Source organism: Trichomycterus rosablanca, chromosome 24 (assembly GCF_030014385.1).
Source record: "Trichomycterus rosablanca isolate fTriRos1 chromosome 24, fTriRos1.hap1, whole genome shotgun sequence".
NCBI classification, from domain to species: domain Eukaryota; kingdom Metazoa; phylum Chordata; class Actinopteri; order Siluriformes; family Trichomycteridae; genus Trichomycterus; species Trichomycterus rosablanca.
This window is the reverse complement of record NC_086011.1, coordinates 6624896-6643876: the sequence shown is the minus strand read 5'-3', so window position 1 is coordinate 6643876 and position 18981 is coordinate 6624896. Positions and strand designations below refer to the sequence as shown.

Here is an 18981-nt window from a genome sequence, read left to right as displayed (position 1 = left end):
ATATTCAATTCATTTCCTTAGACCTGACATTCATATTCAGTTCTCTCCATGAAAACGCTGATTCTTTTGATATTAAAAGTAAACCCGAGTCCATTTCAGTGGTCTACAGCTGTAGACCTTTAAGACCACGCACACACACACACACACAAAATACACCATACATTAAACAAACTGTAATGTTTCAGTTCCACTGCCAAATCAGCAAAGAATTTTCACCAGCACTGACCTTTGGAGAAAATATGAGCTTGTATTTTCTAAATATTCCTACCCATAAATTATAAAGTGGCATTAAATTATTTAAAAGCAATAAGATCGATACTGTAACGAAATTCAGTCCATATTATTTTTTTTGCTGCATGGCCGAAACTATAAACAGGGGCATTAATACAGCACTAATCCCACCTTTGCAGCAAAAACAGCATCCATTCTTCTGGAAAAAGCATTCCACAAAATTTTGGAACATGGCTATAGGGATTTGTCTTCACTCACCTACAAGACCATTGCTGTAAGTATGAGAACATCTAAACATGACCTTGTTAGACTTCCTAATTATAACTATTTGTTTTAATATATGTAGACTCCTCTGGAAAAGCTTTCAACAAGATTTTGGAACATGGCTATAGGGATTTGCTTTCACTCACCAACAAGACCATTACGTAAGTATGAGAACACCTGAACATGAGCTTGTTAGACTTCCTAATTATAACCATTTGTTTTAATACTGTATATGTAGACTCTTCTGGAAAGGGTTTCAACAAGATTTTGGAACATCGCTATAGGGATTTGCTTCCACTCACCTACAAGACCATTGCGTAAGTATGTGAACACCTGAACATGAGCTTGTTAGACTTCCTAATTCAAAAGCATTTGTTTTAATATATGTAGACTCTTCTGGGAATGCTTTCCACAATATTTCAGAACATGGCTATAGGGATTTGCTTTCACTCCTTTCAAGACCATTATGTAAGTATGAGAACACCTCAACATGACCTTGTTAGACTTCCTAATTATAACCATTTGTTTTAATATATGTAGACTCTTCTGAAAAGGCTTTCCACAATATTTTGGAACATGGCTATAGGGACTTGCTTCCACTCACCTACAAGACCATTGCTGTAATAAGGTGGGACCAGGAGTTGATGGTCTAATTAATCTCAAAAGTGTTAATTGGCTATTTTTATGGGCTTAATGACAGGAGGCAACGATCAAACCCAGGTCCTTAGGTCCCATCTTGCTATGCAGTTCCCAGTCTACCAGCTGCACCAGTGTATAGTATATGGCCAGAAGTATATGGACACCTGAACATGAGCTTGTTAGACTTCCTATTAAACCATTTGCTTTAATATATGTAGAGTCTTCTGGAAAGGCTTTCAACAAGATTTTGGACAGCTTAAGTTCTCACAAACGGACACTGATTAAGGCCTGTCTCACAGGTGATGTTCCAATTCACCTCAAAGGTGATCCCTCAGGTTGAAGTTAATGTTATTTCATACCAAACTTGTCAAACCATGTATTTATGAACCTCACATTGTGCACAGGGACACAGCTTGTATTTTTAGCCTTTTTAAAATTATCAGGAGGATTAGGAGAAGTGTCCACAATCTATTTTCCATATCATTTATGCCATTTCAAACAGATCTCATGGCGGTTTATCTTCTTTCAGGTGCAATACAAAACAATAACCTCTAGATGGAGCACCACGGTCAAGCAGCTGCTTAAAAAACGTTGTTGTGCAAATTGCAGTGGATTCTGGTGCTGAAAATAATCTGGAACATTCTGTAGCAGAAAATCCTGACGCACTTGAACGTCCTCAGTCCTCTCGTCATTCGCAGGCCTTTTCGTAATCAGACAGCTAAAGTAAAAAAGCCTACAAATAAACTTGCAAGCAGATATGCGAGACTTCTTCGAAACTTCGAAACAAAAGTGCAGTTTTTTCAGATTTGATGTATCTGTACTGTAGGAGAAATTGCTCCATTATAACGTTCAGATTTATCGAAGAGAAGAGAGAAGAAAGAAGATGATGGCTAGTCTTCGATGCAGATGACATCAGAGGGCTTGTTAGATTTGAGGTCTGAAGGAGACATGTCTCTCAAAATATCACTGGATTTTTTATCCAAATGGCTGCTGGGGGTCGGAGGACCATTAGACACTAATAACAAAGAAAAAAGAAGCTTAAGGACACATGATAAAAAGTACGGTCACATACAGTGCTTTGAAAAAGTGTTTACACCTTCGGAATGCCCTTGATTTTGCATATTTGTCAGCCTAAATAGTAATAATTTAATTACTCATTAAACAAAGACATTTTTGGTTGTTGTTTGTAGATATCCCCCCTATTGCATGGGACTTAGCCCTTATTTGCAATCTTTGCCATAGTGATCGACAAGGACCAAAGACCCTTCGACATATGTGACAACGCATTGAGACTCACCACTAACGTAGGGACCAAGAGGCATCTGACTGTAGTTAACCATGGCAGCACCAGCAGGCCCCCTGAATCCTCCTCCAAAACTGTTACTGTACATTGAAGAACAAGCAAATGATCCCTGGGAAAAAGGCTAAACAAAGAAAGGACAAAATGGGTCAGTTGTGGCTTTGGTTACAAGGCTAATTTATTTTATGAGCAATAAGGATGGTAGCAAAAAATGAAAATGAATAATAATGATACAAATAATGATAATAATAAAAAATAATAATAAACAAATGACAATAAAATTAATAATAATAATAAACAAAAAAATTAACAACATAACAAATAAATAAAAATACAAAAAAATTAGTAACAATAACTGCAACAACAATAATAAATAATAAACAAATAACAATAAAATGAATAATAATAACAACAATACTACTACTACTAATAATAATAAACAAATAATAATAAAATGAATAACAACAATAATAATAATAATAAAATAAAATGAATAATAATACAAATAAAATGAATAATAATAATAATAATAAATAAAAATACAAATGAAATGATTAACAACAACAATAATAAAATAAAAGTAATAATAATAAATAAAAATACAAATAAAATGAATTATAATAATAATAAATACAAATACAAATAAAATGAATAATAATAACAATAATAATAATAGTTCATTCATTCATTCATTCATTGTTTGACCCTGACCAGGATGAAGCAGTGGTAATTGTGGGTGCAATTCACTGGGCGAAAAGTACACCCTGTACAGGTCACCAGTCCATCAAACACTCTCTCTCACACACAAACCTCTGCCAAAAAAATTTCACATGATTCCTCAAGCTAACTGATTAAACGGGAGGAATCAAGTGTGCTGATGCTTGGGTGGCATGAAAACCACACTGGTCCTTACAGTAAACACTTGTGGCCCTTGATTCAGACCAATTAGAACACTAGTCTGTACTTTAATATCAAACCAGTACATTTTAAACCAAACTGTAACTGATGCTGACCGGCTGGGGTTGAGGCTCACGGTTGGTGAGGCGGCTCAGGATGCTCCTCTCCGACATGTGGAGGCGAGCGGATACAGGAGGGATGCGGGAGAGCATGGATGGGAGCCTCGTCACGTCGGCCTTCATGTCACTCAGCAGCTCCTCCAGCTGGTTCAACACTGCCGAATACCACACAAACACAGTGAAGCAACTCAATACCCCAACGTACACCCCCCTCCAAAATTATTAGCACCCCTGGTATAGAGGAGTAAAAAGGTTGTAAGAAATGCAACTCTTGGAGAAGTAGCTTAATCTAAGTACTGGTACCCCTGCATTTATTACTTGTACAACCTTCCTTTGCCAATAAATAGCACTTAGATTTCTCCTATAACATCTTATACGATTGGAAAATACAGTCCAGAGTATTTGAGATTGTTCCTCTTTACAGAATCTCTCCAGACTGTCCAGGTTCCCTCTGGTTCACCTCTGGTTTACCTCATGTCTTTAATTTACCCTACAGGTTTTCTGTGGGGTTTAGATATGATCATCAATGGATATTGAATTTGTCTTGATATAGAGATTCGTTTTGGATCACTGTCCTGCTGCAAGATCCACCAGTGACCCATTTTTATTTCTGGGCCAAGGCAGACAGATCTGAATTTAAAACGTACTGGTATTTCATGGCATGGTATTTAAACAAGGTTTAGGGTCTTTGGGTGAAAAAAAAAGCCCACAACATGACAGACACTCCACCATACTTAACAGTGGGCATCAGGTTTATCTCAGTGCTGTCGTTCTTCTTTTTTAGCCAAATCCTAAAGCTTAATCCCTAAACTGTTGCTGCGAAGTTGGAAGATATAATTTCCTTTATATAACTGATTTATTAGACCTGGTAGTGAGGACGGCTCGTTTCTTAGGGTGATCGGGCGACACACCAGCAAAGGGTGTCTCCTGGATATAGCAGTCCATAAATACTGTACAGTATGTAGTAGGGATGTAATGATACACTCCACCCACGATGCGATGAGATTCACGATACTGGGTTCACGACACGATTTTTCCAGATTTTTTAAACAAAATTAAATTGAAGACAAATTATGACAAAGTTTCCTTTTATCATTTCTCTTTAAAAAATACAATAAAATACTGTATTTGTGATTATCTTTTATTTATCTAAATAATGAAGGTTATTTCTGAGGTAGGTACAAACTATACAAAACAGTGCTGCATATTTCCCTTTTTGTGTAAAAAACCACTGAAATGAAATTTTATTTATTTAATTCCACATTACATAAATAAATGAATAAAACAAATAAAAAAAGGTATCCTCAGATAAATACATTTGGCTGGAAAATTCTGAACCTGGCAACCCCGTAATGACGTCAACCAGACGAGGTGAATAGCGCCAGTGCCCTCTGCTGTTTAAAGTGAATATTGATTCATTATACATGTAAACCGATTTGAATTGTTACACATGTGAATCGATTTTTAACTGTCTTGTGGTGCATCGTTAAATCCCTAGTATGTAGTGAAATGTTTAAACTGCCGTCTAGTGGTTACTGGCTGATTGATTTGCACAATGCAAATTGATGATTGTCTAGTTAGCTAGCTGTTAATTTACCCATTGAACAGGTCGCCTTGGCAATCATCTCAACTATCGCCCCACCACCCAAGAGATCTGGCAGGAGCCACCACTGCCTATTAGTAATTACAAATCAAAATGTAGAAGGGTGTCCCAATAGTACATATATCATATTACGGGCGTAATATCATGTATTTCACTAAATTTTTTACTATTTTCTTGTGTACTATTTTTCAACATAATGGATCAATATAAAGTATGACCTGGCTCATAAACAAATGCCAGTCAGCAAACCTTTGTGCAGAACCGCATTCGCAGGCTTGTTTCCAGCCAGAGACTCTTTCGACAGATGCTGGTGTGACTCTGCCAGGCACTCGACCTCGGCGAAGCGAGTGTTCAGCGCCATGGCTGGATGAGTGGAGTCCTGACTCATGTTCAGATAAGCTGCCCGTCTCAGCTGCTCCTCGATCACCAGTGCCTGCTCCAACAGCTGGAAAAGACTAGACGGTATCATGATTTCTAATCTTATATTGTGTTTGCTTACAATAAGCCATTTAGTCCATGTATTTTACTGCAACCCAGGCAACACGGGGTCACAGTAAACATATGGTTCTACTGTGGTTTACAAGATGTAACATAAGGCCTCCTCATGAGGTATTCATGTTTATGTACCTCTTAAAATTCATCTATTTAACTATTATTTTTCTCTGCAACCCCTTTTTTGGTTTGTGACCCTTGGGTCTGGAAAGCCCTGCAATAAGTCACAATAAAGTACATACAGTAATGAGCCAAAACATTAGAACCACCCCCTTCCCCTAAAAATGCATGACGATGCTCATTCAGTGATCATTTTTCATGTCATGTTTACAAATATATTAAAGGTTGGGCTGATGGGTGCTCGGGTGGTGCAGCGCCAAATCTCGGCTCCTCTACCAGCAGCCCGGGCACCTAGATGAACGATGATTTGCTAGTCTGAGGGTGGGAATGCAGCTGCACTTAAAACCTCTGCTGGCTGATCAAGGGCGCCTGCACAGAGACGGGGGATAATGGAGATCAGTGCAGTAAAATACCACATGACTTACCTTAAACCTCCGCGCTAGGAACTTGTTCTTCATCTCTAGGTAGTTCCCTTTGTTCATCTCGGTTTTGAATGGCTCGTTAAGGATGGCATAGCGCGGGTCGTTCTGGATGTCCTGCCAGCGGGCGTACCCGTGACTGAAGCACGTGCCTGGTCAAGGAGCCAAACGTTGATGGCAATAAGGCGAGGAACTGAACAGAATTAAATGTAATTAATTAAATAAAGGTATGAAGGAATTGAAATGCACCCAGCCAAAATATGTGGACGCCTGGTTATAAACCTGTTGGACATCCTGTTACAAACCACAGACGTTCTTTTGAAGCTAGAACAGCCTCCATTTCTCTGGAAAAGATTTCCTCATGAATTTGGAGTGTGTCTGTGAGAATTTGTGCCTATTCAATCAAAAGAGCATTTATTGAGGCTCATCAAACTTGTCACATTATGTTTTTTTTTTTTAAACTTGCTTTATGCACAAGTGGAACAGTGGTCATGGCAGAACAGGAAAGGACCTTCCTTAAACTAATCATTTTTTAAAACCTTTTTGTCCTGGTCAGGGTCATAGTGGGTCTGTTTCCCCTAAATCGCTGGGCGAAATGCAGTATTACACCCAGACAGGGCGCCAATCCATTGCAGGTCATTGACCATTTACAACCATGGACATAGTCCATCAGGTGTGTATGTAGACACCCAACCGGCTGATAGCACCGCTGGGAATTTCAACCCTGGATCCCAGCATTAGTGGGCTAGCGTATTTTACCACTGGGCGACCCAAGCTTCCTAAAAATATTACAATTATTTTATTATTATAGAGTGAAGACTGATCAAACAGGATACGTTATGATGCCGGCCAAAAGCCAATAGTCATGGCGCCGGTGCCAAATGTCGTACATCTTGCCCGATGACACGGCAACGCGCTCTTCATTTTGCCACAACGTGTGCAGCTCTGAAAACACAACCACAGATATAATCAATTCATTCAGAGCTTTTATCCTGAAGTTAAGATTCATTCATCAAGATTAAGAAGTATTTAATCTAACCCGTAAAGCCTCCGTCTGCAATGTTGAACATGAAGCGTGTCTTCACACCAGGCTTCTCATCTTTTTGTCCCTCATCCACCTCGTCCTTTGATTCTTTCTCTCCGTTCAGCTGACTTTCTGGAGTATCGTCGGATTTTGACTCCTGAGAAACGGCTGTGGAAATAACATCTTTTTTAGGCCCTGATGACCCAAAACATAGAACCACCCATCTAATATGCTGGCAATACAGCTCTGATCCTATAAGACACCTAATGGAGTTCTGTAGTATTTGGTACCATGACATCTGGTACCAGTAGGTCTTTTACTACAGTGCATTGTAGTGCCATTTCTTTTGCGCACTAGTAAATAATGTAAAAAACAGGAATCATCTGACCAGTCGACCTTCTTCCATGCTCCAATGTCTAGATTGGATGCCTGTGTGCCCATTATAGGTGCTTTTGACACTAAACAGGCGATAGCATGGGTACTTCGACTGACCAAATACATGGAAGGATTTGATACACTGTGTTCTTCCCATTCCTGTGGTTATTATTATACATATTTCATATTCCAGTTCTTATTATTATGCACTCCACTTTTTTACAGGTGCCTTAATAACCGCACCCCTTAGTCCCTTAGTCTTTTCCACCCGGCAGACTGGAATCCAATTTTGTGTGCTGCCGAGAGTCGAACCAGGGAGCCATCAGTGGCATTAATGATGTCATATTATTGTTATTATTTCAATAATTATTATTATTATACATACATAATATTCCTATGTACAGTGTATCACAAAAGTGAGTACACCCCTCACATTTCTGCAGATATTTAAGTATATCTTTTCATGGGACAACACTGACAAAATGACACTTTGACACAATGAAAAGTAGTCTGTGTGCAGCTTATATAACAGTGTAAATTTATTCTTCCCTCAAAATAACTCAATATACAGCCATTAATGTCTAAACCACCGGCAACAAAAGTGAGTACACCCCTAAGAGACTACACCCCTAAATGTCCAAATTGAGCACTGCTTGTCATTTTCCCTCCAAAATGTCATGTGATTTGTTAGTGTTACTAGGTCTCAGGTGTGCATAGGGAGCAGGTGTGTTCAATTTAGTAGTACAGCTCTCACACTCTCTCATACTGGTCACTGAATGTTCCAACATGGCACCTCATGGCAAAGAACTCTCTGAGGATCTTAAAAGACGAATTGTTGCGCTACATGAAGATGGCCAAGGCTACAAGAAGATTGCCAACACCCTGAAACTGAGCTGCAGCACAGTGGCCAAGATCATCCAGCGTTTTAAAAGAGCAGGGTCCACTCAGAACAGACCTCGCGTTGGTCGTCCAAAGAAGCTGAGTGCACGTGCTCAGCGTCACATCCAACTGCTGTCTTTGAAAGATAGGCGCAGGAGTGCTGTCAGCATTGCTGCAGAGATTGAAAAGGTGGGGGGTCAGCCTGTCAGTGCTCAGACCATACGCCGCACACTACATCAAATTGGTCTGCATGGCTGTCACCCCAGAAGGAAGCCTCTTCTGAAGTCTCTACACAAGAAAGCCCGCAAACAGTTTGCTGAAGACATGTCAACAAAGTACATGGATTACTGGAACCATGTCCTATGGTCTGATGAGACCAAGATTAATTTGTTTGGTTCAGATGGTCTCAAGCATGTGTGGCGGCAATCAGGTGAGGAGTACAAAGATAAGTGTGTCATGCCTACAGTCAAGCATGGTGGTGGGAATGCCATGGTCTGGGGCTGCATGAGTGCAGCAGGTGTTGGGGAGTTACATTTCATTGAGGGACACATGAACTCCAATATGTACTGTGAAATACTGAGCAGAGCATGATCCCCTCCCTCCGGAAACTGGGTCGCAGGGCAGTGTTCCAGCATGATAATGACCCCAAACACACCTCTAAGACGACCACTGCTTTACTGAAGAGGCTGAGGGTAAAGGTGATGGACTGGCCAAGCATGTCTCCAGACCTAAACCCAATAGAACATCTTTGGGGCATCCTCAAGCGGAAGGTGGAGGAGTGCAAAGTCTCGAATATCCGCCAGCTCCGTGATGTCGTCATGGAGGAGTGGAAAAGCATTCCAGTGGCAACCTGTGAAGCTCTGGTAAACTCCATGCCCAGGAGAGTTAAGGCAGTTCTGGGAAATAATGGTGGCCACACAAAATATTGACACTTCAGGAACTTTCACTAAGGGGTGTACTCACTTTTGTTGCCGGTGGTTTAGACATTAATGGCTGTATATTGAGTTATTTTGAGGGAAGAATAAATTTACACTGTTATATAAGCTGCACACAGACTACTTTTCATTGTGTCAAAGTGTCATTTTGTCAGTGTTGTCTCATGAAAAGATATACTTAAATATCTGCAGAAATGTGAGGGGTGTACTCACTTTTGTGATACACTGTATATACATAGTATTCTCATTTCTATAAGCATTTATATCTATCCATCCATCCATCCATCCATCCATCCATCTAATTATTCTTGGCTGCAGTCATTCAGCTATGTGGCTTGTCCCTCCTTGGACCACTATCGGTAAGTACTCACCACAGCCCTTGCTGTTTTTGAGATACTTCAAGCCATTTGTCTGGCCATAATGATTTGGCCCTTACCGAAGTCACTTGGGTCTTTATACTGATCAGATCTGCTTCATTCAACATAGGTACTATGAATACCAGCCCAACATTTAATATTTCCCTGCATTTCAATGTATATTTTTGGGGAAAGGGGGTGGTTCTAATGTTTTGGCTGATTGGTGTACCATGTATAACATCATAGAATAAGCAACAGATCATTTTCTGACCTTTTTGTTCTTTGTTTTCTGGTTTTACAGAAGAAGGGTCACTTCCAATCTTCTCACTTATGTTCTCCATGTCTTTACTTTGCTCCCCTAGAGGTTTAAGACATTGATCACTCAACACTCCAAAGCTTAGATTTAAAAAATACCCCTTATAGAGCACTAAAGAGTATGGTTCTGGTTTTGACCTGTAGGTGGTGTCTGCTTGGTAGACTGCTCTGTCTGTACAGATGTTGGCTGGGATTGTTTAGATGCTGGCTCTGATTCAGTGGGTGTGTTGTCTTTCTTCTCAGTTTCTTCACGAGGTTTCTCCTCAGCAGTGCGTTTTTTCTGTTCTTCACTTTCGTTGGTCTTTTCAGGTGGGGGAATGGACTCAGCTTCCTTTGAGTTCCAAGATGAGAGACAATATAAATCATAGATACTGAAAAAACAGAGCATCTTAAGCAGTGGGAGTTTAAACATCAGATACAAAATATTGTGGTACTATGCAGATACCATAGTCTTTGACAGCTGACATTCAAAAACAGTTTCTTGTGTCTCTATAAGATTTGCATACCTGGGTTTGGGCAGTTTATCTCATTCTTCATGACAGATCATCTCAAGCATACATGAGGACCATCTTCAGGTCTCTTTTTTAATTGCATTCGACTCCCTTTTTCTCCCAGTTTAGTGTAGCCAATCCGCTGCAGGGGGCCCCAACGGCGTCCAAGGAGGGTGACACACACTCCCTCCAACGATACCTTCTTATTCATCTATACTTCAGTGGATTTGCGTGTGAGGTTGGTTTCGCGTACGGAGAGCCACGCCCCAATCTCTGCGCTCCTCCACTTTCTGTATAGGTCCTCACACAGCAATTATAACCCCACCCCCTTAGTCTGGTCTTTGTCACCCAGCAGACTGGAAGCCAATTTTGTCTGCTGCAGGCATTAGCCAATTGTGCCTGCTAGAGGGCGCCCAGCCAACTAGTAGCAGAGCCGAAATTTAAACCTGGGAGTTCAGAATTGTGCCTAGTGGGCACAACTGACAGTGCCCGTAGCAGACCAAATTGGAATAAAATAGTAAAAAAAAGATTTATAGGAGGTATGGAGAGTATGGTTTGATCAGGATGTTATTTGGTCTAACAATTGAGAAATCAAGTCACGTCACCTCAGATTCTGCTGCTTTGGTGCTCTCCTGTTCAGCGCTCTCTTTGTCTTCTTGTGCAGCAGAGCCACCCTCGGTTTTGTCTGGTGATCATCGATATGGAATGTGGACAAAATAGCAAGAAGATTACAAACAAATATTACAGTTGTAAGCAACCCCATCCTAGCGCCCATAACAGCCTCAACTCTAAAATACTATTATTGCCTTTTAAGTCAAAAGATGTTGGATAAGTACACTTTGTTGGCCTTTAACACCTTGTATTTCTTGAGTTTTTTGTACAGTGGCATTGTCATGATGTAACAGGAAAGGGCCTTCTCAAACCTGTTGCCACAAAGTTGGAAAGGGTTTCCTAATCGCCCCCAAAAAACCTGCAAAATCCAACTTCATATTATTATCCATGGTTTTGGAATGGAACATCCAAGTTCATGTTCAGCTCAGGTCAGTCAATATACTTTTGGTCATACAGTGTATATCACTGAAACATCTATTTGACATAACTATGCCATAAACATTGAACATAAAATCCACTAACCTGGAGGTACAGGAGTGCTGGGCTGTGTCGGTGCAGGACTAGCTGGTACCGGAGTGTTGGGGTCTGATGAAAGACTCTCTGTGAGTTTTTTCAGGTCCAGTCCAGGAGGAATAAGATCAGGACTGCTGTATTTCCCATTCACATGCTCAAACTCCTGCACCTACACACACACATCAACAACAGTTTGGTAAAAATGCATTAAGGTGTTGATATTTAAAAAATGCACCTGGTTTCATCCTAAAAGACGTCATGCAACATTGTGAAGAAGGTTCCAATCCAAAACTAATGCGTATAGAATTTGCCCAACAGCATAAAAACAGTTCAGTTTAGTTCCTTCCAGTCCAGCTTCTCCTGTTGAGAGTTACATTGGCAACAGGCTAAAAAGATCAGCTAGAAGATCTATCCCCAACCACAGATTGCAGCTCCTCCTGGGGGATCCCAAGACATTCCCAAGCCAACTGTGGAATACAATCCCTTCAGCAGGTCCTGGGTCTGCCCTGGGGTCTCTGTCCACAACTCTAGTGGGACTCAACTCAAGGGAGAAATCTTGTAAGACGCCCAAACCATCTCAACTGGCTCCTCTCGATCCGGAGGAACAGTGGCTCTACTTAGAAACTCCTCACCCCATCAGGGAGAGCCCAGCAAGCTCAGCAACCCTGTGTAGGAACTTTATTTCTCATTTCATGACCATATTTGAGGATAGGAACATAGATAGGAACGTAGACATTGCCCCATGAATTTGAGTACCCTTGCTGGATTAGGGTCACCAGGCCTAGGGATGGTGTTCACAGGTAAACGTCTGGTAACCGGGCCACCCACTGAACCCGGTCAAGCTCAAGATGGAATGGATTTTTACCATTTTGTAGGCTCACATGTTGCAAGATTAGGGGTGGGGATGGGGTGCAATGCCAGACGAGGGGCAGACACAGGATAGACAGATTCAGACAGACTAGACCCTTTGAACCTTTGAGTAAAATATAAAGATGGGAGCATCATGATATGGGACTGCCTTTCTGCCTACAGAACTCTCATGTCACAAAGCTTTAGATGTTAGCAACTACTTTGTAGCAAAGTACTGATGCATTAGCAGTTGTAGCCTTGTGGTTTGGTTGAGGTACTGGACTAGTAATCAAAAGGTCGCTGGTTCAAGCCCCACCACTGCCAGGTTGCCACTTTTGGGCCCTTGAGCAAGGTTCTTAACCCTCAATTGCTTAGACAGTATACTGTCACAGCACTGTAAGTTGATTTGGATAAAAGCATCTGCTAAATGCCATAAATGTAAATTAGATTTTTTATTTTGTATAAATAAATACACCTTACTGCCAAAAATATGCGGACGTCCGACCATATGCTTGTTGGCCATATATGGAAATCCATTTTTACCTTTTTCCGAACTAAAGACATGACTCCAATCCTGGTAAGGACGTGTTGTCGGGACAGACCCTCCCTCGGGACGCCATCTGCAAATGTCTCGGCCCCGTCCGCTCCTGGTTCGCACAGGTGCCTCATGAACAGTGACACGTACGCTCTGATACACACAACCACAAAACACACAAAATGTTTTATTTATGGGGTTCGGGTGGAGCAGAGGTCTAACAGAGTCGCACATCGCTACACAGTGCCGAATGTATGTAGATGCACAACAAACCCTGGATCCTATTGGTAATAAGCTGGTGTAATTTACAGCTGTACCACCACAGGAGCTTTTTTACCTTATTGTAAACTCAAAGCTACGAAAATAAGAAGACAGCATGTGAAAAGATAGATAGATAGATAGATAGATAGATAGATAGATAGATAGATAGATAGATAGATAGATAGATAGATAGATAGATAGATAGATAGAGAAGGAAATTATTGAAAGGAAATTATTGGAGGCAAGGTACCTGAACTCTTTCTCACTTTTGCCCTTCAGGTCTCTGACTAACCAGTGAGAGTTGAAAGCATCTTGTGGAGGCATGCCCCAACGCATGATGGCATTTAAGAAGGCCTTTCTTTGACGGGCATTGAAACCAAGCACCTGAAAATATACACAGGTGAGGCCAAAACACTCTAGTCAACATTCATAAGTTGGGTACAGAGCATTTCTACTCAATGCACAGGATGCAGAAGGCAAATTGGAAGATACCCACCTCTATGTTGCCTCCTACTCGAGCTAGTAGTGGTGGCAGGGGTTTGTCCCGCTCATTTTTCAGCTGCCTGCGAGACTGCCGGCGTCCTCCTAAGAAACCAAAGAAACAGACAGTTGAATTAAAACAACTAACCATCCTCAGCATCAGATTTATACTAAACGAGCCACACCAGTTGTCTAAAGGAAATACAGTGGAACCTCAATTTAACAGACTAAAAGAGTGCACTGGTCCGTAATGATCCATATTTTTTTTTTAAAAACGGTTTTATTTGTGATGTATAAGGTGTTTAAAATGTTTAGGTACCTTCAGGTCGTTCTTCAAAATCTTCATCTTCATCCTCGGAGCCAACGGAGTACTCGGACTGATTGTCTGAAAGACCGTCACGCCATTCTGACACCAAGAACAGTGGCAAATAACACAAAACACAGACACAAAGTAGATTTGACGCTGCATATTGTTGTCATGCTTGTTATCTTGTATCTCCCAAAGTCAGCTGGAGGTTAAACCCGATTCCAAAAATGTTGGGACAGTAGATCAAATGCAAAAAAAAAAAAAAAAAAACAGACAGCATCGATGTTTTGCCTTATTAACCGGCTTGATAATTGGAAATGGACTTGATTGGGACTGGGGTTTTGAACTCTCCAAATTTGAATCTCAGCTCTGCTAACAGTGGACTGGGCGCCCCATAGCAGGCACAATTGGCAGTGCCTGCAGCAGACACAATTGGCCACTAGTCTGCTGGGTACAAAAAGACCAGATTAAAAAAGTATGTGGGGTCTATGATGCTGTGTAAGGACCCTGGTTAGTAGCCTAAGGTACTTGTACAAAGGGGAAGGAACACGGAGATCAGTGTGTGACTCTCCATGCACAAGAGCCTCACGTGCAAATCCACTGAAGTATGGGTGAATAAGAAAGGGTCGGTGGACTGCAAATGCATCAGAGCAAGCTTGAGTCAGGCAGATATACCCTTCTCGAAGTTAATCGGGTCCCCAGCAGTAAACAACTAGTTGGCCATGCTAAATTGGGAAAAAAAAGGGAGAAATGTGTGGGGTGTAGTGATTTTAATATCTACAGACCATAACACTATTAAAAAAATTCAGAGAATTGAAAGAAACCCCTGTGTGTAAAAGTCAAGGCCCTTTGACACAGCTGTGTACAGTCTCACTGTAAATAAGGATTCAGTGAGAGTGTGTGTGTGTGTGTGTGTGTGTGTGTGTACCTTGGTCCTCCTGAGAGGTGTCGTTGTAGTTAACCTGCTTACGGATGCGCTTGCCCTTGCCCAGATTGCGCGCCAGATCCTCCTGCTGCTGCTCGTAATGATGCCGAAGGAGTTTTTCCCAGTAGTCAGGATCGACGTTCTCCTCCTGCTTAATGATCTCCCTTTGTACCTCCTCCTACATTTTGCATATGGAGTTAATAAGAGAACAGATTTTTAGATCGGAAAAGGTAAGACCCACAATGCATTATGCATTATGAATCTACCCAGGATGATCTTGATCCAAACAACATAATTACCCATTACTCACCTCTCCGTCCTCCTCTCGAACCATGTACTGAGCCACTTTAAAAGAACTGAGGTATTCGTTCATGTTCTGGATCTCCGTGTCCTCTGTGGCATCCTGACTGCGGTCTAACAGCTTGGAGATGGCATTATCGTCGTAGTGGATCACGCTGCCCTCCTCTCCTTCCTTACTGTCCCCTGCTGAAAGAAGTCACGGCTGAGCAGAACTTCTTACTGATGAACTCTTAATTTATTGCAGGACTTTATTTTATTCCTCCATACCAAAAACATGCAGAAGGTTGTTTGGGTACTCTAAATTACCCCTGGGTGTAACTGAAGCACATGTATGAAACCCAAGTAAACACAATGAAAACGTGGTGTAAAAAAACAGATAAATATTCCAAAATAGAAAACATGAAGAAGGAGGGCAAATATTTTTTATGGTCCCGTATATTATAACAATCCAACAAAACATAAGTGATTAAAAATGTGTTGTGATAAGGGGCAAAATTTTAGAACTACTGTAACATACCCATAGCTTCCACGTCGTCTTTGAAAAGCTCCTCTGTGCCAAACTTGAGGATGTCGTCCAGCTCCTGTTTGGACATGGAACCTGTTTTGGAACCCAATCCTGGCCGCACTACTAGGTGAGTGAGCATCATCTTGCGCTTGGCTACCTGGGTAATCCGTTCCTCCACGGATGCCCGCGTGACAAAGCGGTAGATCATCACTTTCTTATTCTGTCCAATACGATGCGCTCGGCTAAATGCCTGGACAGAGAGACGAGTACCAAGTTCTGTAATCATTTAATGTCTTACACATAATTCAATGTCTTACACATTTTACTTTGGCATTTAGTCCATCACTGAGTGTGAGTATTGGGGGTTTTATTAGTGTAATACCCTGTTTTGGAACTTTTTTACAAGTGGTGATATAATTATTGGGTACAAATAAACCATAAATGGTCTTTATTTCTAACAATGGGTCAAGGATCACCACTTTGTGAAACAATGTGTTAGCAAAACGTCCAAAATGAATGCAGGGAATTTATGATTTTTACCATCTACAGTCTACAGTATATCAGAGTGAAGGTGCTAGACTGGCCTGCCAGCAGTCTAAAGTGTTGTCCTCAGTTCAATGTCCTAATGTCCTCATTTGGAATAGGTATTGTATTATTATGATATTATTTTTATTTATTTTTTTGAAATATTAAATATTTTTACTTATATATTCTTTATATTTACATACCTATTCCAAATATAATGGTTGCAACATTTCAAAAACATTAAGATAGACAGACAGACAGACAGATAGATAGATAGATAATTATTATATATATATATATATATATACAGTGTATCACAAAAGTGAGTACACCCCTCACATTTCTGCAGATATTTAAGTATATCTTTTCATGGGACAACACTGACAAAATGACACTTTGACACAATGAAAAGTAGTCTGTGTGCAGCTTATATAACAGTGTAAATTTATTCTTCCCTCAAAATAACTCAATATACAGCCATTAATGTCTAAACCACCGGCAACAAAAGTGAGTACACCCCTTAGTGAAAGTTCCTGAAGTGTCAATATTTTGTGTGGCCACCATTATTTCCCAGAACTGCCTTAACTCTCCTGGGCATGGAGTTTACCAGAGCTTCACAGGTTGCCACTGGAATGCTTTTCTACTCCTCCATGACGACATCACGGAGCTGGCGGATATTCGAGACTTTGCACTCCTCCACCTTCCGCTTGAGGATGCCCCAAAGATGTTCTATTGGGTTTAGGTCTGGAGACATGCTTGGCCAGTCCATCACCTTTACCCTCAGCCTCTTCAATAAAGCAGTGGTCGTCTTAGAGGTGTGTTTGGGGTCATTATCATGCTGGAACACTGCCCTGCGACCCAGTTTCTGGAGGGAGGGGATCATGCTCTGCTTCAGTATTTCACAGTACATATTGGAGTTCATGTGTCCCTCAATGAAATGTAACTCCCCAACACCTGCTGCACTCATGCAGCCCCAGACCATGGCATTCCCACCACCATGCTTGACTGTAGGCATGACACACTTATCTTTGTACTCCTCACCTGATTGCCGCCACACATGCTTGAGACCATCTGAACCAAACAAATTAATCTTGGTCTCATCAGACCATAGGACATGGTTCCAGTAATCCATGTCCTTTGTTGACATGTCTTCAGCAAACTGTTTGCGGGCTTTCTTGTGTAGAGACTTCAGAAGAGGCTTCCTTCTGGGGTGACAGCCATGCAGACCAATTTGATGTAGTGTGCGGCGTATGGTCTGAGCACTGACAGGCTGACCCCCCACCTTTTCAATCTCTGCAGCAATGCTGACAGCACTCCTGCGCCTATCTTTCAAAGACAGCAGTTGGATGTGACGCTGAGCACGTGCACTCAGCTTCTTTGGACGACCAACGCGAGGTCTGTTCTGAGTGGACCCTGCTCTTTTAAAACGCTGGATGATCTTGGCCACTGTGCTGCAGCTCAGTTTCAGGGTGTTGGCAATCTTCTTGTAGCCTTGGCCATCTTCATGTAGCGCAACAATTCGTCTTTTAAGATCCTCAGAGAGTTCTTTGCCATGAGGTGCCATGTTGGAACTTTCAGTGACCAGTATGAGAGAGTGTGAGAGCTGTACTACTAAATTGAACACACCTGCTCCCTATGCACACCTGAGACCTAGTAACAATAACAAATCACATGACATTTTGGAGAGAAAATGACAAGCAGTGCTCAATTTGGACATTTAGGGGTGTAGTCTCTTAGGGGTGTACTCACTTTTGTTGCCGGTGGTTTAGACATTAATGGCTGTATATTGAGTTATTTTGAGGGAAGAATACATTTACACTGTTATATAAGCTGCACACAGACTACTTTTCATTGTGTCAAAGTGTCATTTTGTCAGTGTTGTCCCATGAAAAGATATACTTAAATATCTGCAGAAATGTGAGGGGTGTACTCACTTTTGTGATACACTGTATATATATATATACATAGTTTTCTACCTGAATATCATTATGCGGGTTCCAGTCGGAGTCATAGATGACGACTGTGTCAGCGGTTGCCAGATTGATTCCCAATCCCCCAGCACGTGTAGACAGCAGGAAGCAGAACTGCTGAGCCCCCGGAGCTTCACACAGACAAAACGAATTAGTATCAAAGTGTTATTGAGCTGACTAATGAAACAATGCCCCCTGATGGAGGCATGGGTCAGGGGTCCGAGTGCTTTGAGCTCACCGTTGAAACGATCGATGGCCTCCTGACGCAGCCCACCTGTGATGCTGCCGTCGATACGTTCGTATTTATAGCCTTCATACTCCAGGAAGTCCTCTAACAGATCCAGCATTTTAGTCATCTGTAGCAGGAATCAAAGGGAAATTATCTCAGAATACCCCTCTCAGAATAACCAAGCACCCCTAAAGCCAAGCCTGGGAGTTGTGATGTGTTTCCAAACAGGCACCTAATGACCAAGTCACCCACGTAAGCTCGGTAGAAATGGTAAATTGGCACCATCTTGTGGGCTCCATACCTCCAATGCCCCTACCTGGCAAGTAGTATATCTATTACTTGGCCCAGGAAAGGTCATTTTTTAAAGTGTATAGAACTATCCATTAAAATTTAGAACTGCAAAGCTTTAAACATCAGATAAAATGACCTAGGTTAATAGAACACAGCCAAACAGAAAACGGCACATCATTTTCTGTCCCACCGTCAGTGCTTCTCAGAGCAGCTCCCATCA

At 41.4% G+C, this 18981-nt stretch overlaps 1 protein-coding gene across 7 annotated transcripts in view; it reads right to left on the bottom strand.

The window, feature by feature from the left end:
* Positions 1-892: 892 nt before the first annotated feature.
* The window catches only part of chd5 (chromodomain helicase DNA binding protein 5), a 48142-nt gene continuing 30053 nt past the window's right edge, over positions 893-18981 (bottom strand). For 3 of the 7 annotated variants that reach the window (XM_062986140.1, XM_062986146.1, XM_062986142.1), the window contains exons 21-40: positions 18480-18597; positions 18248-18372; positions 15759-15996; positions 15252-15427; positions 14945-15119; positions 14029-14115; positions 13726-13814; positions 13480-13613; positions 12977-13121; positions 11594-11753; positions 11065-11144; positions 10107-10299; positions 9925-10011; positions 7124-7276; positions 6921-7029; positions 6091-6223; positions 5303-5498; positions 3448-3605; positions 2432-2558; positions 893-2149 (exon numbers count right to left, since the gene is read on the bottom strand). In XM_062986140.1, coding sequence (XP_062842210.1) covers positions 2025-2149; positions 2432-2558; positions 3448-3605; positions 5303-5498; positions 6091-6223; positions 6921-7029; positions 7124-7276; positions 9925-10011; positions 10107-10299; positions 11065-11144; positions 11594-11753; positions 12977-13121; positions 13480-13613; positions 13726-13814; positions 14029-14115; positions 14945-15119; positions 15252-15427; positions 15759-15996; positions 18248-18372; positions 18480-18597 — 2808 coding nt within the window. In that variant the 3' untranslated portion in view covers positions 893-2024. The remainder of the gene's footprint in view (positions 2150-2431; positions 2559-3447; positions 3606-5302; positions 5499-6090; positions 6224-6920; positions 7030-7123; positions 7277-9924; positions 10012-10106; positions 10300-11064; positions 11145-11593; positions 11754-12976; positions 13122-13479; positions 13614-13725; positions 13815-14028; positions 14116-14944; positions 15120-15251; positions 15428-15758; positions 15997-18247; positions 18373-18479; positions 18598-18981) is intronic. The other 4 variants (XM_062986141.1, XM_062986143.1, XM_062986144.1 and 1 more) reach the window with 3 other exon arrangements.